At 35.2% G+C, this 21655-nt stretch overlaps 2 protein-coding genes across 2 annotated transcripts; one reads left to right on the forward strand and one right to left on the reverse strand.

Moving 5' to 3' along the window:
• Positions 1–7454: 7454 nt before the first annotated feature.
• Positions 7455–14271, reverse strand: adora4a (adenosine A4 receptor a). The gene is made up of 2 exons (XM_059570125.1): positions 13692–14271; positions 7455–8139 (listed from the first exon to the last, which is right to left on the reverse strand). The coding sequence occupies exons 1-2, from the start codon at positions 14021–14023 to the stop codon at positions 7455–7457; spliced, it is 1017 nt and encodes a 338-aa protein (XP_059426108.1). The 5' UTR covers positions 14024–14271.
• Positions 14272–16849: 2578 nt separating this feature from the next.
• On the forward strand, positions 16850–19325 carry LOC132160444 (adenosine receptor A3-like). The gene is made up of 2 exons (XM_059570126.1): positions 16850–17486; positions 18173–19325. The coding sequence occupies exons 1-2, from the start codon at positions 17053–17055 to the stop codon at positions 18765–18767; spliced, it is 1029 nt and encodes a 342-aa protein (XP_059426109.1). The 5' UTR covers positions 16850–17052; the 3' UTR covers positions 18768–19325.
• Positions 19326–21655: the final 2330 nt, after the last annotated feature.

Below are 21655 nucleotides of genomic sequence, written 5' to 3' on the forward strand. Positions count from 1 at the left end.
CTAAATTAATGTGTGCGAGTGATTTGGCTTGGTTTTGTCTGCCTTGCGATACATGACCACTGTTTCTTTTTATACAACCTGTTTGCATAATAGCTTTAAAAATGTTTTCAGAGGCTATACAAACATGCGGTTTGCTATGTACAGTACAGTACAGGGTAAATACGCTCTTTTGAGCTAAGTTACATGTCTGAGGCCTTCAAAACAAAGAGCAGCACTTTACCTGCCAAACTGCCAGGAGAAGAAAATTAAACCTACAATCTCACTAAAAGCATTGCAGAAGGATTTGTAACTGTTATTTGTTACTTCTAGGTTGTCTTTTAGTCGGTACACCACATACAAATCTAAAAGGTGAAGAATGAGACTCTTAAATTATATATATATATATATATATATATATATATATATATATATATATATATATATATATATATATATATATATATATATATATATATATATATATATATATATATATATATAAATATAAAATCTTGTATATTTTATACGGAAATGTGTGTGTATGTATATTTCTGTCGATTTTAATTTAAAAATATATATATATATAATATTTTAATTTTTTTAATTTTTCAGACTTACACCAAACTGGTGTAAAATAATAATAATAATAATAATACAAATAATGTTAAAACACACTTGATATGTCTTTCTTTCATCTACGATTGAACTAAAAACACATTTGAAGATTATTTTATGCCATTTTGATTAAACATTGCATTTCCATTCCATAGCACCTCACGTTTTGTTTGCCTAACTACTTTTGGTTAGTTCACTAACACAGCCTACAAAGAATCGTAAATCTTTTAGAGACATCGAAACTTGTAAATGAAAACTGCCCTGAACACTGTACAAAGAGAAAACAGAGTAAGAAAAAAGCAGTAAGGAGGTGGGCGGAGTGATAGACGAAAAAAATGAAAACACTTCCTCCACCCCTCCCTCACTATCCTCAGATGAACTTGTCACGTTACTTGATGATTTTTTTTCTGGTCTGCCCTCTCTACTTCCTGCTATTTTTTTGCTCCCTCCCTCTCTCTCTCTGTGTGTCCGTGTGGTAACCAGGAACAAAGTCACAGACCTACTATCGGGGGGAAATATTTTGGTAATCACCTGCAATTCTGAAGCAATAAAACCACAAACACCATCACATTATGAAGAAAAAGAGCCTTGTGGATAGCAGCTGAACCCTTGGACATCCAGCTGTAATTACGGCTGCCTGACACTCACCAGAGCAGGTATTTGTCACTAAAGGGATTCGAGGTCTCATTTTATAGCCGTGCAGATCACATTTGTCTCACAGGTATCGAAAAGAAAGAGTTAACAGATCAAGTTATGAGCTTTCAAAAGCACATGGCTTCTCACTTGAACATGCTGCATGCAAAAATGTTAATTCAAAGCTGTATTTTCCATGTTAAAATACTTTATTCTAGTCTTTGTTCAATGTGACAACTCTTAGTAAGTTATTGAGATGTTGATTTCCCTGCAAAATAACTCTTAAAACGTTTACTTGAGAATCCTGCCCTTCTCGACGAATGGCGTGAGTTTGTGGGCGGGACTATCTGTTTTTATGAGCAAATAAAACATGCAGGCAGTGTTCGAGGAAACCTATTTGGAAGCAATAATTATTTTTGCATCTCCAGTGCAGAAATGACTTACATTTATAGTGTTATTTTCATTGTTTTAATAGAACAGGCCTAATTTACAAGTGTCAACAAATGCGATGACAAATTAAAAAAAGGTTTTTGTGTTTTAGCTACACTGAAAAAAATTTGTGTAGAAACACTGAACTCAACGATTTCAAACATTGAATTAAATACAAAATAACAGTGAAACAATATTTTCCTGTATGATGTACTCCGATAATATATTTTTAAAATTCAACGAACGCTAATTTTGCAACCGCACTGCCGAGTGTTGCAAGCTGCATCTGTTTGCAATACAGCTATCGCATTGATAAGTGCTGAACATATACTGAACGCATACGCAAACAAGGTCAACAGGCACTTCCTGTTTAGAATTGCTATTTTTGCATCCAGGGCAAAGAGCTGAAGTTCTGCAGATTGTTAGGGGTCGCGCTGCAAATGATAAGCATGTTAAAAAGGCCTCTGGATTTGCACCACTGCAACACCGTGGGTTAAAACACATTGCATAAATGGACAATTTTACTAATACGGATGTGGCAAGTGAAATGTCATCTCACCTTAAATAAGCAGGTAGGACTATATTTACTCACTTTCATAATGATCACAAATGCATTTAATTACATTACTGACAATTAACATGCAAATATGCCGAAAATGTTCCTTGCAGTAATTATGGCTTTTCTAGATAGAAATGGCAACAGTTTAAACAGGTTAGGATAAAATAGGCTTTTGGAGCTAAATGGGCATATTAGGTTGCATAAGTTTAAAAAATAAATCTAATTAGACCCCATTTACTTTCTAAATACACATTCCTGGTCTTATGGTTTGTGATGCATCAGTGCACATTAACCAAAAAATATCAAATATCTTCATAATCTTTCATCAAAATTAAATTAAAATTATGTTTTATATGCACTCCACAGCTAAATAAAGTTCAAATAAAATACATTTAGTAGATGTCAACACATGAGGAAATGTTGACAGCAGAGGTGAAATAAAAAAAAATACCTTTGCGTTTAACCCCAAGATTGAGGTTAGAGAAACTTAACCACTTCCGCTGACAAGCTGGTTCTAGTTTGTCACCATTTTATCACAAGTATCTCACTGCCAAATATGTTATAACAAAAGCTGTTTGAATCGCAGATATGATTGAGTTATACATATGTGAAACAGCTCTCTGGTGAAGGAGAGAGTTCAAGTTAAAATGCCTTTTACTGTTTATGTAGAGCTTTGCATATATTATCTCTCACAAGACATGAAGATTTAGCCTCATGTTGACATAGCCATTACTTTGTGTAATGATCCATGGACTTCAGTGAGACGTGGACCATATACTGTGATGGAATAACAAATAGTCCTTTTGAGAGCCAAGAAAAATGTCAGACGAAGCCATAGCACCAGATAAACACAGCAAATGTAGTGAGCTGCCTAACTAGACGACGTTTTATGCACCATAAGCCCACGCCAAAAAAAATTGAATTACGGCGCTTCATAAAGTATCTTGTTTTGGCCAGCATCTGGCATCCTTGGATCCCAGAATGCATTACAACGAGCTGGAAGACAGAGAGAAATAATGATTAGAAACATACATTTTATTAAATACTGAAAAGTAAAATCGAAAAACGGACTAAAAATTAAGTATTAGCATAGCAAGTTAGTTTAGCAACATGCTTACATCAGACTCTATTGTAATCAACACAAATTATTAGCACTATTTATATGGCACACATGCTCTTTTTACACAGATTTGCGGCCTATAAAAGATTTTAAATGCGCACCGTAAAAACCAATTGTGTTGTGTTTTCCAGTCCAAATATCTAAACGTTTTTAAATCAAGATATATTTACATGAGAGGCAAAATTATATAATATTAGTAGGACTTGTTTTCTGAAAACTAAGAAAGAAAAATCTGATAATGAGGTCAAAAAACGAAAAAATCCTGGTTTGACCTTTGAATTATTTTCTGACCCCGTTGGTAGATATTTTTCTTGTTTTAACCCTCTGGGCCTCTTCATTTTTGGGTCACACTTGATACCTTTGCAGTCAAAAGTTTTTCCAGGAAAATCATTGTATAATATTTTGTTCAGAAATATTTTTTTATGTTATTTAGAATTTTGAGGGGATTGTATGATACTATGCAATATTTATAAAATTTTTAGGAGCATTTTTTTTCCCACAGTAATTTTTGACAAAAAATGTTTTTGTTACATTTAAACCATATGGTTTTTTTGTGTGTGTGTGTGTGTGTGTGTTCACATAGCTAATGCAGTGACAAACTCCCCAAATGTCACCCCATTCCAATGAAGCAAAAAATGATACAAAATTCAAGATTTTTTTTTCTTTCAGTTCCGACTGAAGAGGCTCAGAGGGTTAAACATAAATGCACATTATTTAGATTTTTTTCAGAAAATACCTCAAATCATTTTGCTTCAAATTTTGCTTTTGATTTGTTGTAAGAATGTTTAGATATTCACATGGGAAAACAAGACAAAACAATTCTAAGTAAGAAAATTGTTTTTGCAGTGCATAACTTTTTGATTCCTCAGCCCTTTAACTGATCCAACATCTCAATTATGAGACTCTCCGCCGGGTCCCCGCTGTCTCGGCCAACTGCCAGGCCAAAACATTTCAATCACTGCCATTAATTAGGCCAAAGAGGAATCCAGAATGTTAATGTCCTGCCCCAGTGTCTTTCAGTTCCTCGGTTCACATGCTAATTTATGCAAAGACACGGTGCCGCCATCCCGCCCCTTTACCATGGCAGTCCATTCTTGGGTGACCCCCGTCTGCCAGACATCTACCACAGCTCCATCATGCTGGGACGCCATCATCTGTGTATTAGAACAATGCAAACAATCCTATTTCATATGTACATAAAGTTTTAAAAGGCATGTGAAAGTTTGGGAACGCCATGCAGAATCTGTGAAGTGATCATTTTAACAAAATAAGAGCGATCATATAAAATTCATGTTATTTTATATTTAGTACTTTCCTCAGTAAGACATTTTACATTAAAGATATTTACAGCTGAAATGATTAAAATAACCTCCACGACTGTTTTTTTATTTATTTATTTATTTTTGTGATGGTCATTCATGAGTCCCTTGTTTGCTCTGAACAGTTCAACTGAGCACTGTTCTTCAGAAAAACCCTTCATGTCCTGCACATTTTTTCTTTTGCATTTTTGAACCCTTTCCAGCAGTGACTTTATGATTTTGAGATCCACACTGAGGACAACTGAGGGACTCAAGCACAACTATTAAAAAAGGTTCAAACATTCACTGATGCTCCAGAAGGAAACACGATGCATTAAGAGCTGGGGGGTGAAAACTTTTTGGAATTTGAAGATCGAGGTAAATTGTACTTAATTTGTGTTCTGGGTAACATGCAAGTATCTTGTATTGCTTCTGAACGGCAGTACTAAATAAAATTTAAAAAAAAGTTATTTCAACAAAACATGAAAATTTGGACATCTTCATCGTGTTCAAAAGTCCCCCACTTACCAGAATATAGAAATCAAACTGAAAGATGGTATTGTCACAGTCATTTTGTTAGGGTTATAAAGGTTTCAATTTTAGCAATATATTCGCAGTATACTTCCTGCTACTGTGCAATCATTCCCCTTTCTTGAAATAAGTAGCCTACAAGCCAGTTTCTGGTTACAAGTCAGTTACTTGACTTGTAACTGCGCACTCGTTTAAGATGGCAGGAAGGCAGCCATTTTGTTTGGTTCTTTCTTTTCCCTCCCTTTCATGCTTTGCTAGCAGACAACATGTAGAGTTATTTAAAGGCAGACAGCTGGGAAAGCTGCGTTCAAATGGAGCAATTAAATGGCATGCAACACCACAGGCGTGTGAAGAGTGCAAGGAGAAATCGGGCATTATTTCCTCGTGCGGCTCACCTCTGCTTCATGCCACACAGTCACTCCTGCAGGTCGAACATGTTAGCATGCTGCTAACTGTTGAATATTTGACTAATCTTTTAAAAGGAAATCAGGAAGACACAAAGAAGGAAATACTGAAATAGAATCAACAACTTCCAAATTTCCTTCTGCACTTTGAAAGTCACTGTGAACGACAAGAAATGGGGAGATTTTATTAGAGCCAGCGTTTTAATTTAAATCTCTGATTATGGATATTTCTTATTGATTTTAGCCAAGAAGACAATATATAAATTGTATATTTATTGTTAATATATCAATATGTGTATGATGCAAACTGATAATTTTTTTAAATAAATAAAACATTTTAGATCAATAAATGTATGTTTTTAGATCAATCAGACTTTTATCAATTAAAATAAATAAAACAAGCATTTTGATGTAATTGTGTATGACTCCTAATAAATCTTTTTTTTCCTTTTATCCCGGTGCAGATTCAGTGAAGAAACGACATCCATGCCGTGTTTGTTTCTGTCCCTAAAGCTGAGGTAGTAGATTGAATAGTTGTGGAGTATAAAACCTCCCTTTGAGATAACTATACAATCTACTGTCTTTCTTATGGAGGCAGATTGACCAGCTGTCTACTGAAGAAACTGTGGGAAACACTTTGACCTCAGCCTATATCTTCTCCATTCTGAAGCTGTGAACCTGCAGATCCGTGTGTCTCAAGCTGAGGTAGTAGGTTGTATAGTTTGTGGGAAGGATCTCATCCTATTCAGGTGATAACTATACAGTCTATTGCCTTCCTTGAGAGACACAATGAACGAGAGTAAAACCACATTAATATAAACAACGAGAGACTTGTAAATGTTAAAATTGGTCAATAAAAAAAATGAATATCAGTATCATTCTGTTTTTATTTTACAGTTGTTATTATTCTTAGTTTATTCTGCACTGTTACTTTATTTTTATTTAACATTTCAGAATGTTATTGTATCAGCAAAGCAGTTTTGGTTATCCTAATGAAACAATAAAATCATTGTCTTTGATCTATCTATCTATCTATCTATTTATCTATCTATCTTGACCCTCTAGCACTCTCTATTCCATTCCATTTCTATTATTTTCTTGTCACAGCTCTTATTACTGCCCTTGTTTGTTTAATTGCATCTTTTGTTCTACTTTGGTTAAAAGCGACTGCTAAATGTTTAAATGTATATGTTAAATTTAAATAAAGGGTGACTCGTTCAGTGACTTATTCTAAAAATAATATTATGAAAATTTTTTAGACATTATGAAAGTCACAAATAAAATCTCATATATGTACTTCATAATGAAGCTTTTTTTATTATTATTATTTAAAAAAAATTGCAATACTGCAGGCTCATATTTGTAATTTTGTACAGACATATTATTGTGCAGTAAACTATCCACATTCAGCCAGACCTCACACAGTTACTCAGTTAACTACCAAAGACTATAAATATACCATATACTTGAAAGGTACTTTGTTAACTAGTAACTCTCAGACTTTGACTGTGGTGTTTTGAGGCGCCCTACTGGCATAAAAGTGTAACTGCAACCCGAAATAAGATTAGAAAGGTTTAGTCTGAAAAAAGTGATATACCGTATATATACATACATATATATATTAGTGCTGTCAACCCATTAATCGCATCCAAAATAAAAACATTTTGTTTACATAAAATATTTGTGTGTACTGTGTACATTTATTATGTTTATATAAATACACACATATAGCTTTTATTTTAAAAATATTTATGTACAAAAAATATTATGTATTTACATGTTTATATTTATATCATTTATATATATATATATATATATATATATATATATATATATATATATATATATATAAATATAAATACATTTAATATACAAACATATTTTATTTATTTTACTGTGGAGTCAGTCATGTCACTGGCTCCCCCCTGTGGACTGATTTTCACATGAACTCGTCCATCATGGCTGTCGGTGGTGTTACTAGCAGGAGTCCTGCAGCTGTTTGTATCTGCCTGCTGCTGTTGACAAATCATCCTCCTCCAAATCTTCCTGTACTCCCGCTTTATCTTAGGGATTCTGAAGGCGTACACTACAGGGTTTACCATTGAGTTGGCGTGAGAGAGGAGAATGCCAAAGTACAAAGCAATGGACGGGACATGTATACTCTGGTTATAGTATGTGATTGATTGTATTGTGTGTAACGGCAGCCAGCAAACAATAAAAAGAGCCAAGACTAAAACCAGAGAGGTAGCTAGTTGGTGCTCCTTTTTTTTACATGTACTGGTTTCAGCTGACATACCTGCTCTAACACTTCTAATTTTAAAAAAGATGTAGCAATACAAAGCGATCATGACTGCCAGTGGAGGAAGAAAACAGCCTTCAAAGATGAAGTGGATGAGATATGTAATGGGAATGACATCAATGAACTGACATTCTATGGAGGTGGAGTTGTAACGTGTCAGTGTGTCATGGTTGTACCATCCAAACATGGGTAAGAAGCCCAGAAAAGATGCCAGTATCCAGCACACAGCGGCCAGAAACCATGAGCGCTTCTTAGTGACTGTAGCCTTGTACCTGTAGAGCAAAGAGAATCAAAATCAATTTTGACCAATATTTCTTAAAGGGGTTATATGATGCAATGTCATTGTTGAAGCAGTCATGTCAGGGAGATGTGTGTGTATCTAGGAGAAAGCAAAAGCACTTTATTTGGCCTTCTGAAAGTAGATCTAGGAATCTTTTTCGTGAACCTAGGAGAGAAGGTACTTCTGACTTTGCCCCGACAATCTGGCGCTTCGGAATCAGCTACTGGAAGTATGTTTTGTTATTAGCATAAGTATTTGTTATTGACTGTTCAAATGTGGAGTTTTGCGCGTTGTGTGTGTGTTTGTGTATGTGTGAGACAGAGAGACAGACAGGGTCACACAGTGGAGTCAGCTGTCTTAACCGACCGTGGCTTTTGTAATGCAAACACATACGAGATTCATCACTGTGTCTGTCACGTGACTCTGTTCCCCTTTCGGGCTTGAACTGATGGTAACACTAAGGACATAATTAACTGTTACATTTATTTTGAAAGATGAAGCTGTGGTGTATAGGGGTGTTACATTTCCGACTAGTGCTTGTGGTGTTCAGCCAACCACAATGCACTGGGTCAGTTGGCCAATCAGAGCAGACTGTGCTTGTTGGAAAGAGGAACTAGAAAACATGCTTGAGAGAGGCAGGGCATGGAGTACCTACAATAATGTACAGTATTTGAAAAATAATGTGTTTTGAACATTAAAGCATGTCAACATATTATGTTACACCAAATACACAAAATAATACTTTACAATTAAAACTCATTCAAATTAACACTTTAAAATGAACATCACGCAAAACGTTGTACATGTAATTTATGTTCTGAAATTGCTTCTATTTCACATTATAATAAATAATTAATAATTATAATAAATAATTTAAAAAACTATTTCTAATAATATTCTATTTAAAAACATTATTTAAATATTTTTTTATTACAAGTAAAGAAATTGTATAAAAAGTCTTTAGCTTCCAAACAAGACAATCTGCACAAAGTAATTTAAATGATCACACTGATTTATTTAATCGTTTATTTGATTGTTTGATCTAAAGATCTCTTCTTAATTTCACATGATTTTTTTTTTTTTTCATTTTTCAAAATTCTAAAACGGTCCCTTGGTCTGTACAAGCCATAATACATTCTGGCACTCTCAAACACTTACATTCTCCTTTCACCTACGATACATATATGTTTGCTTTCACACACTTACATTCTCCTTTCAGACACAGTAAATATATGTTTGCTTTCACACACTTACATTCTCCTTTCACCTACGATACATATATGTTTGCTTTCACACACTTACATTCTCCTTTCACACACAGTAAATATATGTTTGCTTTCACACACTTACATTCTCCTTTCACATACATATATTTTTTCTCTCAAACAACTACATTCTCCTTTTACCTACATGCATTTCTACTCTCTCTCACACACATATAATCTCCATACATGCATTTTTTGCTTTCACACACATACATTCTCCTTTTACATAAATATATTTGTAATTCTTTTTGGGTATCCATTACTTCCTGTTTAAGCAGGGAGTCACTCTCAGACCAGGAAATACATGTGCAAGACTTGCTCAGCTCTTCCTCGCAAATTTACAGTGAAGCTATTCATTTATTACTGTCAGTTAAATCTAAAAATAAACAAACTGCAATAAGTCCAAATCTTGAGTTATGGAAATAATACAAAGACATCGCTGTCCCTAACTTGCAACCTCCCACTTTATTCACTTCCTAAATTATAAGTGAAAAAAAAAATCCTGCGTCATCAAGGGACAAGGCAATGTGACCTTTAAACGATGATAATATTTATTTTATTTTTCTTTTAAACCCACATAGCTTGCTGAAATACTTCTGCGGCCACCTCATCTACCTCAGCCATGCTGATCAGGACCTGTCCCGGTGACCCTGATCATCCCTAAACCTGCCTTCCGTTTCCAGGATACTTCTTCCGTTTCCACTATACTCCTTCCACATACGCCTTCCGTTTTGTGGCATTTCCCAGTAATGGGGCAGATATGTGGTTTTCGGATCAACCCCCGTCTGGGCCAATATCTATAGGAAATTGTGAAGCAGGTTACATACATGTTGACTTTGGTGATCTCATCATTCAAGTGCTACAAGCAGTAGAAAGCAGGAGAGTCAAAAAAAAAAAAAGCGAAAGTGGAAAAGTGCCGAAAAGCAAAGAAGAAACATGGAAAATCAACACCATATGGACTTCAAATTGAGAACTGTGATAATATCGATGCAGAAACAAGAAACTTTGAATAAGATATATAAATAATGAAGCTGATAAAAGAGATGGCTGAGTATAATAGGATCAGTATTGCAAACATTAACCGATGATTTAGAGTCATTGCAACTTAAGACTCCAGCTAAAAGAAGATAAGGTTTTGAATGCATGTTTTTGCTTAACACCCATTAACACCCTAAATAAAGGTGATATTTTTTTTGATACAGAGTTGTTATACGCTATGCTAGGCAGAAGATGGAAAGATGAAGGTGATGCATTTTGCAACCCGGTTATACTGCTTGCATACGGGCATGATCTGTGTGGTTAACACATGTCAAGCCAAATTGCTATGCTTGAGAAGAAGCTATAAATGATTATATTTCAATGATGTGTGGTTGACCAAGCCCTGAAGACTTCTCCAATTTTAACTTTTGATACCCTGTTTTAATGGCAATGAAGATCATATGTTATGTGTCTGTGGGCAAGAATATGTGTGATCGTCATATGTGTGAATTATGTGCAGGTGCTATAAAAGGTCCCAGAGTGTTGAGTTCGGTATACTCTTCATTTCCACTATACTCCTTCCACATACACCTTCAGTTTCCACTATACTTATTCCATTTCCACTATACTCCTTCCGTTTCCACTATATATATGTGTGTGTGTGTGTGTGTGTGTGTGAATGAAGAATGCATTTGTGTGAGAGTACAAATATATGCATGTGAAAGGAGAATTTGTGTGTGTGTGTGAAGCAAAAATATATGCATGTGAAAGGGAGATGTATGTGTGTGAGAGTGCCAGAATGAATTAAGGCTTGTCCGGCCCCTCTTACAGTAAAAAAAGACAGATGACACACATTCACTCTCTTCCACTGTAGAAAAGTGAAGCCTGCAGTTTCCCATTACGGTGCTGACATCTTGTGCTGATTCAGGACCTGAGTTTGCGCAGTAGTAAGTGAAGTGGAGCCATGTCCCACTCACTCTCCCACAGAGTCGATCTCAAGTACACGCCCCTGACCGCTCTAATTCTTTCCTGCTGATAGCTGAACAAGAGGCTTGTTCAAATTAAGATAAATACAACTACAATCTCCTTCTGAAAATTCCAAAAAGTCTGTTAGTGCCTCAGTTCGCTCAGAGAAGCCGTCAATCTCAGCTGTCAATCACGTCGTCACACAAGCATCACATAACTAACTAAATCCAAACTTATTTTAAAAAACGAACACTTCACCAGTGTGATAAAAACTACATAAAATGACAAAAGTCATCTTTGGGAAAAAAATATTTTTAGGTGTAATTGAATACCCAAGTGCCACTCGTTTGTATAGTTTTGAATGGGGAGAAAAGTAAGGCTCAACATGGCTGCTCTATCAAAGGAAACCCCTCCTCCTAAATAAAAGAGCCAATAAGCTTAATCTAATGGTATTTCATCGAAATAAACAACATTTATGAGACAGCTGTTGTCATTCACTGGTGATTTCAAATATGTAATTTAATCGTAAGCTTGGTGAACAGTTTTGGAGAATTTGATGTTTGCCCATTCAAAGAGATAGGAGCTGCACTTGCTTTCCTGAGAGGCATTTCAAAGATGCCTTAAAGGGGTCATGAACTGAGCAACCAAAATTGCATTGATCAAAATTGCATTGATTGAAAGATCATTGTACTAGGGTGACCATATTTTAGCTTTCCAAAAAGAGGACAGTGCGGCGGGGCAGGGGTGTGGTTGGTTGGTGGTTAAAGTAATGCCAAAAGTGCCCACAGTAGTGCAAATTAAAATATAAAAAATCTAAATGTAATTTCCATACCTAATATTAATATTTTACAGTTACTGTTATGCATACTGATCATAAACACAGCTAAAAAGCTTCCTACCAGTGGCTTTCTTCACAAAACTTAACATCTACTTTTAATATAGGTAGAATGCATAATGTTTCAATACAAGCATTTCAGTCAAATGTAATTTATGCAAAATTTCAAACCTATAACCCACAGGGGGAAATCAAGCCATGACAACAGTTTGAAAGTAGCTTAATTCAATCGAGAGAGAGAGAGAGAGAGAGAGAGAGAGAGAGAGAGAGAGAGAGAGAGAGAGAGAGAGAGAGAGAGAGAGAGAAAGAAAAGCAGACTTAACAACCCTGCATCCAACACAAGCTGAAGGAGTTAGATTTCACTAATGGCTGGAACTCAACTATCTTGAAGGACATAAAAATTACTCTATATTGATGTGCACAAGCCGGGTAGCTGAAGCTGAATCCCTTCTAGGCTTAACCCATCTCAATTCTTTAATTGCACTGTGAGGAGGCGAGGAACGAGGAGTGAGACTTCTAGACGAGCTATGAGCGAGGATACAAGGGTGTACCCTATGTGGAAGTCTTTTTTGATTAAAACCCTGATGCACTTATAAATTCTTCTCCCCCTTCACATCTGTCGTGATAATTTTAATTTACATTTTACCTTTGCAGTTTAAATAAACCATACATGTCATATATTTCAACAGGGCATCTTGCTTTATTAATAGTTATTATGAATGTCTTAAATAACACATTTTAAAAACATAAGGGCAGATTTCTTTAGCGCAGCTGATGATGTGATAAAGTGACGCTTGAGTGGTCAAGAATATTCCAATGTACAAATAACTATTCCTTTGATTCCACTGTCCTCATTTTCTTTTATTGCATCCTTCCCTTATTCCCTTATAGTGAGGATCCACTAATGTTACCCTGGACCACAAATCCAGTCTTAATTGTCAGTTTTTTCGAAAACTGAATAAGTAAGCTTTCCATTGATGTATGGTTTGTTAGGATCGGACAATATTTGGATGAGATACAACTATTAGAAATTTTGGAATCCGAGGGTGCAAAATAATCTAAATACTGAGAAAATCGCCTTTGAAGTTGTCCAAATGGATTCTTAACAATGCATATTACTATAAAAAAGTATGTTTTTATATATTTACAGTAGGAAATTTACAAAATATCTTCATGGAACATGATCTTTACTTTATGATTTTTGGCATAAAAGAAAAATCTATCATTTTGACCCATACAATGTTTTTTTTTCTTTTGGCTATTGCTAGAAATATATCCCAGTGACATAAGACATTGGTCCAGGGTCACAATTAAGAAATGATTAGCACCCAATCTGCACAAGAGCTGACATGATCAATGAGCTTTATTTGATTATGTATTAGATTTTTAATCTAAAGGTAGTAAAGAATCTCAAATATTTTGCTTTTGCTTTCAACAAATTTGACACGTATTAAAGCCCATTTCTCATTTCATTTCAAAGCCCTCTGGAAGCCAACTCACCTGAAAGGGATACAAACCCGCAGACATCGGTCCACAGCAATAGCCAGGAGGGTGAGCACTGAAGCTTGTAGAGGCACGATGAGAAAACAACTGATGAAGAGACAGGCATGGAAAGGGATTTTGATGTGAAGGTCCACAGTCACAGCCAGAGGAATTGCCACAGCGCCAACCAGGAAATCAGCCACTGCCAGAGACACAATCAAGCAGAAAGTGGGTTTGTTCAGGGCTCCACTTCTCCACACGGCCCAGATCACCAACATGTTGCCCAGACAGCATCCCACTGCAATGAGCACTTCAAGAGAGATGTAAATGAATTCTCCACCTGATATCATTGTGCTTACAGGAATGAAAGCCTCTGTGTGAGTGAAAGTTGGAAAGAGGAAATAGGCTATTTATTCTCACTGCCAAGAAAAAAAAAGCCTTCACACCTACAGACCTCTTCCGGAGGAGGATCATTTAGTGGTTTTACAATGCAGGTTACACAAACAAATGCCCAAAGAGCACAGTGTATAGTTGTTTTGTTCTACTCATGTGTGCATATGCTAGTTAAGTTTATTCTTTAAAACACCTGAGTGCTTTGCCATGCATTTAAGACCCAGTGTGTGTTATGTGTGACTATGTTAAATTTGTTTGTCCCCTATGTGGAACACTGGGCTGTTTCCGATTTGGCTACAGTGTCTATGTACACGAACAGGTGGCTACAGTGTGATTCACAACAGCATTATCTTTTCTAAATTGGCTTCTAATTGTTTCATTATGTAATTAGAATGATAAAATTCCATCAAGTAGATAAATGTGTAATGGTATTTCTGCATATCTCTGTTCAGGACAGATCATACTGCAGCACCAATGGATGAACCATGGGGAACAGCATTAGGCACTACTGATTTCTGACTGTCACTGACTTAACATGGGGTAGCTCCGTGGTTATAGGAGAAAATACACTTTTTGTTATGAGCATGCAGTGTGCAGCTCACTTAAAGGTATTATAACCATTCTGCATTATCTGAGTACGTTTAGAAATGACATGTTTGTGTCCGTGGGTTCACTATCAGCTGAGTGCAATTCCTGTGCGATATCTGGTCCCTAATTTATGAAGAATTGAAAGTATTGGATTTCCAGAACACTCAAATATCTAAATTAATAAGGAATCCAGATTTGAGAACTTAAGTTTGGAACTATCCTTCAATATGGCGGCCACGAATGTTTTCACTCTGAAGTGCCCTTTGCAGGGTGATATTTCCCATTTGGAATGCAACGATTGGCTGCGTTACAGTTAATTTTTATGCCCTTTACTCGCTAACTTCCCTCCATCTCGTTTACTTGGATGTACATCATTGATTACATTGCAAGAGTGCCCACTACTGGCGCTGTTTTGCAATTTCCTATTTATTGGTTACTTGGGCTTGGTATAAATTAAATGGGTTCTGCGATGATGACATGATCGTGTTGTATTGTGGTCTATGGAGCTAACTGATGTGTAAATATTAGGTCAAAATGGAGGGGGAGAGGATCTGTCCATATAAACTCCCATCATTCACTTCATGAAGTGGAATGCAGTTAAAAGTGTCAGTGGGGATTCTCTCAAGGGGAAGTGCTTAGGGAAGTTTGCGAGTTTGGGAGTGAACGCTAAAGCCCTGCCTCCTCATTCTCTTATTTGATTGGCCATCTCAGTCATGTAGACATGAAGAAGTGCTAAATGTAACTCTGACATTTAATAAGAGGTTAGTTCAGTGAACGTTTTCAGTCATTATAAGCGAAAACTGTTAGAGAGAAGTATGAGTTCTAATGAAACTTTCTTAATCCCATTTTTGTAGGGTGAATTGCAAACATTGCATTTCTGCTAATACAAAGGCTTGACAGTCATGAAACAACCACCATAAAATAAATAAATAAAATAAAATGAACTTTCTTCTTATGAATGACATAAATGATAAGTTAGAGGATATATACCAATACTAACATTTGTTTTTCGGACCAGCATGGCCAGGGTGACGTCACTTGAAAGAAAAAAAATGTTTCAGAGGCAGAGATATCATCACATTTTGATAATACAACATAATTGATTAAACATTTGTTTTTCTGCATTGATGAATCATGAATCATGCATATCTTGCTCGAGAGCACAAAAACAATTGTAGTTGACTCACTTGAAATGATCAAACCAGCAGCTTCCTGCTTAACCAGCCACAAGCTTAGCCACAGTTTTATGGCACATGACTATAGGGCTGTATTGCTTTTGGTGCCAACAGAAAAATTAAAGCACATGACATTTATAAGTATAGATCAATCAGCAGAGCATGGTGCTAGCAATGCTATTGCATGGATTTGATTCACAAGGAATGAACTGATAAAGTCTTTGAATGCAATGTAAACTGCTTTGGATAAAACAATCTGACAAAAATCTAAACGTAAATAGTGGCCAAATGAATTACCTAAAAAATGCATTATCATATACTGTTTAAATGTTTGTGATTGGTTAATATTTTTAATGAAATCTCTTATATAAGGTCCCCAAGGTTGCATTTATTTGATCCTGAAATGTATTTGATCTACATTTAATATGTTTATGTATGAAACAGAAATAAGCATTTCTTATTATCAATGTTGAAAACAGTTGTTGTAATTATAAATAAATTATAAATGTATTTTCAAGTTTCTTAGAAAGTTCAAAAGAAAGTTCAAAAGAGCAACAGTTATTTGAAAGAAATCTTTCGTAACATTATAAATGTGTTTACTGTCACTTTTGATTAATTTAATGTGTTTTTGCTGAAAAAAAAATAGTTTAAATCTTTCTTCTGAATGGTAGTATATCAACTTAGTTTTTAAATATGTCACGATGGACCGCAAAACCTTAAGTCTTAAGTAGCTGGGGTATATTTTTAGCAATAGCTAAAAAAACATTGTATGGGTCAAAATGATCGATTTTTCTTTTATGCCAAAAAATCATAAAGTAAAGATCATGTTCCATGAAGATATTTTGTAATTTCCTACTGTAAATATATAAAAACTTAATTTTTGACTGCAACTTCAAAGATGATTTTCTCAGAATTTAGATTTTTTTGCACCGTCAGATTCCAGATTTTCAAATAGTTTCTCATCCAAATATTGTTCGATTCTAACAAACCATACATCAATGGAAAGCTTATTTATTCAACTTTCAGATAATGTATAAATCTCAATTTTGAAAAATTTACACTAAAGATTGGTTTTGTGGTCCGGGGTCATGTATAATTAAAAATATTTTGATTATTTAATTTTAAACATTTTGTTTTCAAATTTCTGAAACATTCTCTTTATTTCTTTTTAAATTCAGAGAAAGCCATGCCAAAGTCATGATCTTGCAAAAAATGATTTGCTCATGTGTGAACATCTTTGGTTCTGCATGTGTCAAGACAACTTCCTATTTAAACCACCACTACTTAAAGCAAGTTCCTGTAGAGTTCCTGTGCCTACTGTAGTCATGTCTGATAGTGAGAAGGTGGTCTATACTTCCCTGGAGGTGCTCATCGCTGCAGGATGCTGCCTGGGGAATGTGTTGGTGATCTGGGCCGTGTGGTCATGCCGTGCCATTAGTCAGACCACATTCTGTTTCGTTGTGTCTTTGGCGGTGGCTGATCTTCTTGTGGGAGCAGTGGCTGTGCCTCTCGCTGTGGTGGTTGATGGACGTTTGGAAACTAGTTTTTACTGCTGTCTCTTCTTCAGCTGTGTGATCATCGTGTTGACCCAGGCCTCCGTTCACTCCCTGCTGGCCATCGCTGTGGACCGATACCTGCGTGTTTATAACCCTCTCAGGTCTGAACATTTAATGACAAGCTTTTTTTTGCAATGCATATTTGTAGACTTACTTGTGTGGTTGCCTAGTTGATCAAGCTTGCTGATAAGGAGGAAAGCAAATGCTTGCAGATCTTAAAGATGATTATGATTCTAAGTAATATGCAACTTGAAACATATACCCTTCTTTAAGTCAGCATGAAATCTAAATAATCTTATTGTACATTAAAAATGTGTTTATTTCACAGAAATGGTTTCATGGTCTTCAATCAAACTACAATAACTTGCACTGCCTCTGAAAGTTACTTTTTAATATGTTTTAATATGATTTAATACATTTATGATTTAATAAGTTTACTTTTTAATTTGATCTTTAAGCATTGAAATGCCAACTTTTCATGATGCCATTGATTTCAAGTGTGGAGTCTGTAATTGACTTTTTTTTTTTTTTTTTTTACATTTTACAATATATTACAGTAGACAACAGTTATTTAAAATGTTAATATTATTTCACAATATTATCCTACTGTTTTTATTCTACTTCTGATCAAATAAATGCATCCTTGGTGAGCAGAAGAGACTTTTAACCTGACATTAGAAAAAAACCTTGCCAAACCCCAAACTTTTAAAATGTAATAATAATAACTGTATTATGAATATTATACAAATTATATTTATATTGTATTAATAAAATGTTTAATTTTCAGGTACAGAGGAGCAGTCAGAAAGAAGCACTTGTGGACCGCGGTCACTGTATGTTGGCTCTCTGCTTTTATACTAGGACTCATCCCCATGTTCGGATGGCACACAAAAAACACCACAACAACTCAAAACACCACTATTATGTGTAATTTCATCAAGGTTATAGACATGTCCTACATGGTCAACTTCAACTTCCTCGCTTGCATCCTTACACCCACCATCCTGATGATGATCCTGTACTTGTTTCTCTTCAATATGATATCCAAACAACTGAGAAAAGGAGTCGGGCAACGCGCGGAGTCCACGTCATTTTACCATAAGGAGCGTAAACTGGCCAAATCTCTGGCTTTGGTTCTGGTCCTGTTTGTCGTTTGTTGGCTTCCGCTGCACATAATGAATGCGATGGAACACTACCTAAGTGTAAAAGTGCCCACTATCGCCATTCACATCGGCATCCTCCTCTCTCACGCTAACTCCGCCGTTAACCCCATAGTGTATGCATTCAAGGTCCCTAAGATTAAGATGGCATATAAGGGCATCCTGATGAAGCTGACAAGCTCGGAGCAGAACAGAGATAGCCAAAATTCGGATAACACCTAGAACAGCACCGCCAGATGCAGCATGAAAGCCAAACCAAAGGTCATTCTGATCACAAATCAGGACGGTTAGCATAAGACTGCCATCACGTACAATAAGTAAGACAGGCTAGGAGTCAGAAGTTAAAAAAAATAGCCAGCAGTGGATATGTATATGCCCAGTTTCTAAATTAGAATATTTGTCTTGAGTTTTAACGTCCAAAATACACTGTAATTCTAGTGTTGTCATATTTGTAATTAACAAAAGAATGTAAGACTGCACTGAGATACCTAAAAAACACCAACTGAAGAATGAAGAGGCTGAACTGTTTTTCATGAATTTCTGATATTGTATATATGTATACAATTTATTACTAAAATATCTGTAGAATATTTTTTTATACAATTATTTTTTTGCGTTTCCTAACTTTTATGACAACTGGCCTAGCTATAGTCAACATGTGTTTCAATGAACAGTTTATATCTGTATTGTTTTTTTTTTGTTTTTTTTTTTAATCTCACCAACAGTCTTAGCCATAAATAATATAAATAAACTACTGTTAAAGTCTGGTGACAGTAAGACTTTTTTTTTTAATGAATATATTGAATATATTGAATATATGAATATATTTTTTTAATGAATGAATGAATGAATGAATGAAATTAATACTTTAATTCAGCAAGGATGTATTACATTGAAGTAACAGTAAATGCATTTAAATGTTACAAAAAATTATATTTTTGGATAAATTTAGAACTTTCCATTCATCAAAGAATCATCAAAATAAAACTGCATCATAGTTTCCACAAAAATATTCAGCAGCACAACTGCTTTCAAAATTAATAATAATCAGAAATGTTTCTTGATCAACAATTCAAAAGTTCAATTAAATTGTAATATTCCATAATAGTACTGCTTTACTGTATTTTTTATAAAATAAATGCAGCCTTACATAAAAGAGACTTCTTTCAAAAAACATGCAAAGAAATTCATTTGAATGGTAAATAATAAATTGTCAGATTGTTTAATTTGTTATGTCTCGTGCTATCATTAAAATATAATGGTATCTGTGCCTTTGTGCATACAGACATCTGACTGCTAAGTAGTGATTGTGTTCTTCAACATTAGTGTGCACCCTTCATTTACAAAGAAAAGAAGGTCCAGGAAAAATCTGTAGATGGAAAAATCTCCATACAAGTTATTTTTCTTTTTTTCTACTCATTACTTTGAATAAAAAAGTTTATTTACTAGTTTTTTTTTAAGGTATTTAACATTTGGACCCTTAATTTCCACAATCTAAATATTCTCAAAAATGAAAAGTTTGTTGTCATTTGGAAGTGTGTAGGGCAGGCCTTCTTGCAGTTTATGCTGTTACATTATGATTTTATATTCAGTGGCATGAAATGGCCTTTAAAATGACAATAATAAAGATTATTTCTGGGGCAATATATCGCACAACAAAAATCGAGACAGGCTTACATGTCATCGTGATGAAAGAGGTTGAGAAACTGGCACAGTCATTCTGAGCCTTTTTTTTTTAACCATAATGTGCAGCATGTCAGACCTTCCACACGCTTCCTTTATAACTTCATAAATTTAAGTTAAAGCAACAGCCACATGAAAATGGAAATTTTGCAAAGTCATTTTTCACACCCTCATGTCGTTTCAAACATGGAAGAATTTCTTTCTTTTTTTTTAGGAGTTTGTCCAGGCAGAGTGCTCATTTTCAGCTCTGAAAAAAAAAACCTTTACCAGACATTGTAGCCTAAGTCTGTGACATTGTTTTATATATATATATATATATATATATATATATATATATATATACACATATATACATTTTATATATATACTCTGTAAGATTTTTCCTGACCAAGAGTAGAATCACAATGTAAAAGCTTAAATATTTCTTTTACATCGTAACACTTATTTAAATCCTTTAGTTTTCTGTTTTAATGAGATTATCATTGTGTTCTCAGATGGTTGGACTCTGCCGTATATTAGACTGGACGTTCCCGCTGTACTGTAGTCTCTTTAATTGATGTACTGGCATCGGGCCATGTGAAAGTGAACAATGCTGATCCTGAGGGAACGTTTGGGGCGTTCCTCTGGGAGGAGTACTGGATTTCAGTGAGATAAGTCTCAGTTTTCACAGGACATTTTGTTCTTCCTCTATACAACGTAATATTGGCCTCGGTCCAAACAACGTGAGCAGAATGAGAAGGATTTATGATAATCATCTTCCACATTATTACTCTTCCTAACATCGCTTGAGTTCATTTTGCTGAGTGAAGTTGGAAAAATATGAAATACACCTTTTGGCGCAGCGTTGAAAAGCAATATCCAAATCAATTCTCATCAGAGGCACGAAAACCAGTGGTTATGAAACCACACATCTATATGCTGTATTTAATTTGATGCAAATGACAACACAGCTGCGAGGGAGAGACGTACGGCCGTTCGATATGCTGTGCACTGCTCAGGCGTCCCTGCAAGTTGATTGTTCAGACAATAATGTTCAACAGACCATCCAAAACAAATTGAAAGCTCTACTTCAGGAACTACAGGTTTTGCGTAACTCGTCTTTGACCACTAACTTCTTCACTTGTCACCACACAACTGACTACACTGCAAATTTGACATGCATTCACTTAAAAGATTTCTGCCAAAATAACTGACCCTATTATCTACTTTCTGTGATATTCCAGTGTCTCTAGAAATGGCTTGGGCCTCTCCTTGAGTGTAAATCAGTTTTTTACTTGTTTTAGGGGAAAGACAAAGTGTAAATCAATGTATGAGATCCAAATCATTTGCATCACACCCTTTATATGAGTACAATAGTTTGTATGTAATTGAAGACATTATTAGAGCACATTTCCATTTAATCTTCAAACCGTCATCATCACTGAACC

The sequence above is a fragment of the Carassius carassius genome, chromosome 17, assembly GCF_963082965.1.
Source record: "Carassius carassius chromosome 17, fCarCar2.1, whole genome shotgun sequence".
Taxonomy (NCBI): Eukaryota; Metazoa; Chordata; class Actinopteri; order Cypriniformes; family Cyprinidae; genus Carassius; species Carassius carassius.